Here is a 7,096-nt window from a genome sequence, read left to right as displayed (position 1 = left end):
CTGCTGGCGTCACCAATGGCTAGATCTCAGCAGGAACGCGCTGTCAGGGGAGATACCAGCAAGTCTTGGAAAGATCCCAGCGCTGGAGATCGCGCTGAATCTAAGCTGGAATAGCCTCTCCGGAGAGATTCCGTATGACTTCGCTGAACTCAATCGGCTCGCCATTCTGGACCTCTCTCACAATCGTTTCTACGGCGATCTACACCCTCTCTCCGTCCTCCAGAACCTCGTCACCCTCGACATCTCCTTCAACAACTTCTCTGGCCGTGTCCCGAACTCCTCCTTTTTCTCCAAGCTCCCCACAGCCAAACTCGCCGGCAACCCCGATCTCTGTCTCGCCGGCTGCATCGCCGATACCGCAAATTCAAAACACTCGACATCCCGCCGGGCCGCGCACATTGCCACGGCTGCTTTACTCTCCGCTACTGTAGTTCTTCTCGGCACGGCGATCCTCATCTTCCTCAGCCGCCGGCGAGTCTCCGGAATCACAACCACCGTCGATGAAGAGAAAGACGGGGAGCTAGCCCCTCCATGGGAAGTAACGTTGTACCAAAAGCTAGATATCATCGTCGCCGACATTACAAGAAGCCTTAAGCCGGCGAACTCCGTCGGGAAGGGGCGTTCCGGCGTCGTCTACTCTGTCAAAATTCCGCCCGCCGGAACACTAATCGCCGTGAAGAAGTTCCGTACCTGCAACGATGCGGCCGCGGCCGCATCTGCTGGAAGCGAGATAGCCGCACTGGCGAGGGTCCGACATCGAAACATCGTTCGATTGCTGGGGTGGGCGGCGAATCAGAGAACGAGACTTCTGTTCTACGACTTCCACCCGAATGGGACACTAGGCGAGTTCCTCCATGGCTGTGCTTTAAATGGGGGAGGAACGGCGGTGATGGAGTGGGAGGTGAGGCTTGGTATTGCGATTGGGGTGGCGGAGGGTTTGGCTTATCTGCACCACGACTGTGTTCCGGCGATCATTCACCGTGACGTGAAGGCCGATAATGTTCTCCTTGGAGATACGTACGAGGCTTGCCTAGCTGATTTTGGGATAGCTTGTGTCGCCGGCGATGCGACTGGTGTTGGAGCAGGAGCGGTGCCGCCGCCGTTCGCCGGATCTTACGGCTACATTGCACCTGGTAAGTGAACCAACCCAAGATTCTTAGATGCTTTGTCGGTTTATTGAATGTTTTTTTTTGGTGCGATAGTTAAATTTAGCCCTAAAATTTTGAAAAACTCGACCATGTTAATGATTGTAATGTGGTTAATATTATCATTAATTTTTTTTTTAAATATGAACAAAAAATTATTTTAGACCGAAGCATCTCCTCGTTTGAGGTTTAGTTGTTGAAGTTCGTTGCGAACAAAATTGATTTAAGCTTTGAACAATGTTAAATCATGAATGGAACCTGATTTGAAATGAACCCGATTTGATCTAGGTTTAAACTTGGTTTGAATTGAGTTCAAATGAGGTTCAAACAAATATTAATATAATAAACAATATTTTCAATACATCTGAATTATATCACAAAGACTGTAACACTGTAGACTATAGCTTTAATAATAAATAATTATATTTTTATTTATGCCTTTGTATACCAACAATAAGCTTTGGGGTGAGACTGACACACAAATAAAATTCACTAGTCTAGCTCGCTTCATCGACAATCATTGTAACTATAAAGCATAAAAGTTAAGACTAATGTTAATGATTGACATATCTCACATTCTCATTTATGAGCCGTCTGACATAAATATCAGGGTCTTTTTATCAAGTCACTATCACTAGACGTTTTTTAATATCAGCTTCTACATTATAAAAAGAAGTGATTGAGACTATAGGAAAAGGACTCTCTCCGAGACTTGTTTGGAGATCTTGCATCGTTGCTCCCACCAGACCCTCATAATCATAGGTTTACGTCAGATCATCTCCTCTGCCCTACTAGAGAGGATGAAAAGCAGAACATATAATTCATGCATGTAGAAAACATCTATCTTGTTGTTTTATGCCTGAACATTTGACTTTTAGATCATCTCCTTACACAGGCCTCTCCCAGGTTGTGTGAAGTCACATGTCCTGAAAGGCTTTAGTAGTTTTAGGTGAGTTTTATAGCCACTTAGTATTGATAAAGCTAATATCTTTAAATTCAATTTTATGTACCTAAGCATACCATTTACGATACTAATTTATATCCCTGTAAAGTGTTCAAAATTTTTTTCTCTTTCTCCAACTTCATGAAAGTTGTAAATAAATTCATATTCTATTTCTTTTCAACTAGAACTTTTTTTTAATTCTTTTAAGAATATTAAAAAGATTGAATAGTATAATTATTTTATAAATAGCACCCTTCATATACAACTCAAGCTATATGATTATAAGCATAAAATCAAAGGGTTTGAGTCACATTTCAATATTATCCAAATCAGTTCAAGCAAATTTCAAATAAGAGAAACAATAATTGAATATTGGGGTTATGTTTTAGTGCACAAATAAGGTTCAAATAAGATTCAAAACTTCTATATAAATTTATATCTTATCAATTTTTTAACCTAGTATGCCCCTTTAATCTCCTTTCTCTTAAACCCAATGTTTTTTGGTGATAAATGCATTCATACTTAAATAATCATGTATACAAAAAAATAGGCTTTCTAAAGTCACATGTTAATGGGCTTTGTGGGTCAAGGATAAGACATTTCTTGGTCAATACATGTGTTAACAAACCTTTCGGGTTTAAGAAGCCCATCTTCAAAATACAGACATCATTTCTAATCGTCAAACTGACCTGCTGACCTCATTTGTCGAAATGACTTATCAATCTCACTTGTCGAAGTAACCTGCCGATCTTACTTGTCAATTTCTCAATAACTTTTCCCTAGAATTAGTCAAGGTTGAAGTGAATGTCATCGTTAAAGAACGAACATATGTTTATGCTTATTTATGAGTCGTCTAACATCCACATCACTATCTTCTCGATGGGAGTTCTTGGACTATTTCATACTGCACATTTTATGATTTAATATCATTTTTTCTCTCTATTTAGTCCTACAAGGGTAAAGGGCATCTGGATCTTCTTGATTATCAACTTCATCATCTTCATTTTCTTCCTCTTGAGTCTCCTCCAGGTTATGTAAGCCCACAAACAATACATCACTTGTGTCCTAAAAGGATTCAATAAATCAAAACCATAACATCAACATTCTTGAGGAAAAAAATATAAAATGGAATACAGAGAGTATTGTTGAGGAACTTTATCATAGGCTAAGTATTCAAGCTTAGAGTGTGTCAGAGAAATACAAGGTAAAGGAAGATGGAAGCATGTGCAACTCTCTCAGTTCAAAGTTTGCATAATTATACACTTCATTTTACATAGTATGGATATTCTAATCCGAATGAAAAGTTTAGGTCAATATTTAAAAAAAAAATTAGATGCAACACTAAGTTATAAATCCTAAATGTATATTAGAATAGAATGGATGATAATTTGTTTATTTTTTAGTTAGAGATCTAATACTTCAATGAAATAGTGCATTTATTTTTCCATATATTTCATTCATAAACCAGAACTCTTAACACAAATGCCAACGGCAATGCAGAGTACGGTTGCATGATGCGGATAACGAAAAAATGCGACGTGTTCAGCTTCGGCGTTCTGTTGCTGGAGATCATAACCCAGCGAGCGGGTCCGCCTAGCCGGCGGGCGCCCCCCCGACGGCAGCTTCGGCGAGGGGCAGACCGTCGCCGGTTGGGTCCGCGACCGCCTCCGAAGCAAGCGGGACCCACTCGAAGTGCTTGACCCGAGACTCCGGGGTCGGCCCGACACCCAGGTCCAAGAAATGCTCCAAGCTCTAGGCATAGCCCTCCTCTGTGCCAGCCACCGCCCGGACGATCGGCCTTCCATGAAAGATGTCGCCGTCCTCCTCCGTGAGATTCGCCACGACGACTCCGCCTGCGCCTTCAAGTCCTCCGCCGCCTCCGCGGCTGTTTCCAATGGTGTCAGCAAACGGTCTCCGACTGTAAGCATTGGCGTTGCAGACAGATCGCCATCGTTGCAATGCTCCATCACCTACTCGTGTGATGGGTTCAGGTAAATGGTGTTTTCCTCTACAATAATGCTGGAAAAAAAAATTTTTTTTGGGTGGGGCGGATGCATATGTTTCCATATCTAACATTTAAAACTTTAATTTTTTACATATATGATATTTTATCTTTGCATGAAAAAATGTTTTTCATTTTTTTAAAAGTTAATGTAGTTTTATTTGTTATGATATAAAAATTTGGGTAATATAAATTTATAAATATGTAAATACATTTTTTTATTTGAAAAAAAAAATTGTGCTTATAGGAATTTCAATTCTTAAGCTACTCTGATTTAAAATTAACATAAAATTATATCAAGGTGTCTAATTGAAGATGTAATACACATTTTTATTTGTTATATATCAAATTTGACAACTTTTTAGATTCATTGTGGCATAACTTTTAGTTAAAATATCTTGATATATTTCTTTAGATATATATACAAGGACCAAAGCTTGACTAGAAAGAATCTCAAAATATTTAATTTTTTTAAGTATGCAATTAAAATTTAGGGCATTAAATGCATGCCACCCAAGTTAAAGATTTTACTTTTTGCACTCATATATCATCAGCCAAATCCTTCATATCACATAAAAACTATCACTATCTGAATTAAAGTGAAAAAATTTGAATTATACCTTTTTCATCCATGGTTAACATGACTAGTATGTATAAACTGACATTTAGAGATGTGTAAAGACAAGAATTAAGCAGTATGGGTAGGGCTGTTAATTTGGCTCATTGTTAGTGAACAGCTCGTGTTCGGCTTGTTCGTTAAGCCTAACGAGCCGAACACGAACAAAAGTTTGTTCGCTCGTGTTTGGCTCGAAATGACTCGAAAAAAAAAATTTATATAAATTTTTATATAACAATATATTACATATATTATTTATATAATAATATATTATATATATTTATGTCTAAGTTTAAATCATAACGCATCATATGGCAATGTGGTTAGTGTCTTCTTTTGTATAGATTTGATCCAGGTTCGAATCCTACACTTTACATCTATTTTTCTCAATTTTAGTTTAATGAGCCAATTTCGAGCCGAACATGCAAACGAATATTTAAATTGAGCCGAACACGAACACACTGTTCACGAGCCGATTTCGAACACGAGCTATTTCGAACGTGCTGAACACGAGCCAAGCCTGAGCTCGCTAAAGCTCGATTCGTTTACAGCCCTAAATATGGGTGTGTATGTCTTAAATTTTGATTGCATCGATCTCAAAATAAATTTAACAAATTTTTTTTTATATTAAAATATTATTAAAAATTTTAAAATTTAAATAAATTATAATTTTGAAGATGCATATTTCATGTCGGCTGTCCATTCTTCTTCGAATAATCGCTTTCTAATGAAAAACCAGAAACCAGAGATTTTTTTTTTTTTTTTGAGAATTTGGATAAGAGAATTAAAAAAGAAAATTGGAAATCATAGTGCTAGTTGTGTATTGATTAGAAATAAGGGGGGGTTTTTTTATGCGAATCTCACAGCCCAAAGTTTAATTCTTTAATTTTAGAACTATGGAGAGACTACCAAGTTGTTCAGTGTGGGGGACTACTGATCAGATATAATTGCAGCATTATTGAAAGATAGTAACAGGCGGTGCAAATGATTAATTGCTGATAAACGAAGCCTGAAACCACCACACAAACCTCATCATCTTTCTCCAAAGGAAGACGACCATGAGAAGAACAGTTAATGCGAAAGAAAAAACAATAAAAGCCAGTTAACAGCACAAAGTTTGTTATATGGCAGATTTACATAAATACCCCTCAGTTTTTAACTCCTTATCTTTTTTAAAAAAAATGATATTTTTAGATGTGATCATGTGAATGATTTGAGTGGTATAAATGTAAATAGTAAAATTTAGATGTTTGATATACAGATACAGATACATAGGGATTGGGTGGGTATGCATGTAAATGCCCCTACTGTTCTTCCAAGGGTTTTTGAACTTTTGCTGGAATTTTTTTATTTGCAGATGAAGCTATGGAGCAGAAATGGGGTCATTTTCTTCATACAAATCTGGATCTAACAGAGCGGAAGGGGAAGACAGCTACCAAAGGAGTGAATCAGGTTAGCTCATTCAGTACGTATATGTAGATAAAGAGCAAATGCCTGATTGAGTTTCAAATTAGCTTTTGTTTGGAGCTGCCCCTCAAGTTCTTAAAATTTACATGAAATGGCACCCACATCCTTTCCAAATTATCAGATTTGCAATTCAGGCAGGTGCACGGTGAAAGAGAGGAGGGACTCAGTTCAACCTGAAAGTATTGAAGTAATATTAATATAATTTAAATAGGATGATTTACATGCATGCCACTCAATTCCTACGATTTTATATATCTTCAATTCGTACATAAATACCATCTAACATGTGCATATACCCATCAATCAATACCTCTAACAAACTAGGAAGAAATATGAGAACCACAACACTAAGCCAACTCATCCTCTCTCATTATTCCACAAAGACCAGACCCTATCCCTTGTTCCATACACAACCTGCACCACTAATAAGTAAATCAATAGGATAAACATTAAATCAACATCAATAAAAGAGACATCATGATTAAGGATTAGCTCAAGGTAACTAATAAATAATCAACAATGAAACATGATCAATAAGATTATAATAATGCTTGACATGAGCAATACATGTTGGTGCACTTGGACGTGAATAACCACATAATACCAACATGATAATATTTTTTGCATGCTAGATATTGTGTAGTTTACCTACTATAAATTATTTCTCAAGAACAATAATTCACAAAAAAACACAAATGCATCATAATATAGCTTTACATGCATAGGAGCACATGAGAATGCATAGTTTACCGATCGGTAGAAGTGTATTTGTAGATATCTACTAAAAATATAGAATGAAATTCAAATGAGGGAATACTATGCAAAATCATGCAAGATACACTACTTATTGAAATTGAAAGCATAAGAGCAATTTCTTATCAGGAATAGAGCAGCTCCCCCAACCTCTAAGACTTCAAAATCGC

The 7,096-nt window shown here is 37.4% G+C and overlaps 1 protein-coding gene across 1 annotated transcript in view; it reads left to right on the top strand.

Moving 5' to 3' along the window:
* Positions 1 to 6,564, top strand: part of LOC110030793 (probable LRR receptor-like serine/threonine-protein kinase At4g26540) — a 9,076-nt gene extending 2,512 nt beyond the window's left edge. The window contains 4 exon segments of the mRNA XM_020733712.1: positions 24 to 1,133; positions 3,589 to 3,686; positions 3,688 to 4,079; positions 6,064 to 6,564. Coding sequence (XP_020589371.1) covers positions 24 to 1,133; positions 3,589 to 3,686; positions 3,688 to 4,079; positions 6,064 to 6,067 — 1,604 coding nt within the window. The 3' untranslated portion in view covers positions 6,068 to 6,564.
* The last annotated feature ends 532 nt before the right edge of the window (positions 6,565 to 7,096 follow it).

The sequence above is a fragment of the Phalaenopsis equestris genome, unplaced genomic scaffold, assembly GCF_001263595.1.
Source record: "Phalaenopsis equestris unplaced genomic scaffold, ASM126359v1 Scaffold000761, whole genome shotgun sequence".
Classification (NCBI taxonomy): domain Eukaryota; kingdom Viridiplantae; phylum Streptophyta; class Magnoliopsida; order Asparagales; family Orchidaceae; genus Phalaenopsis; species Phalaenopsis equestris.
This window is presented reverse-complemented; position numbering and strand designations above follow the sequence as displayed.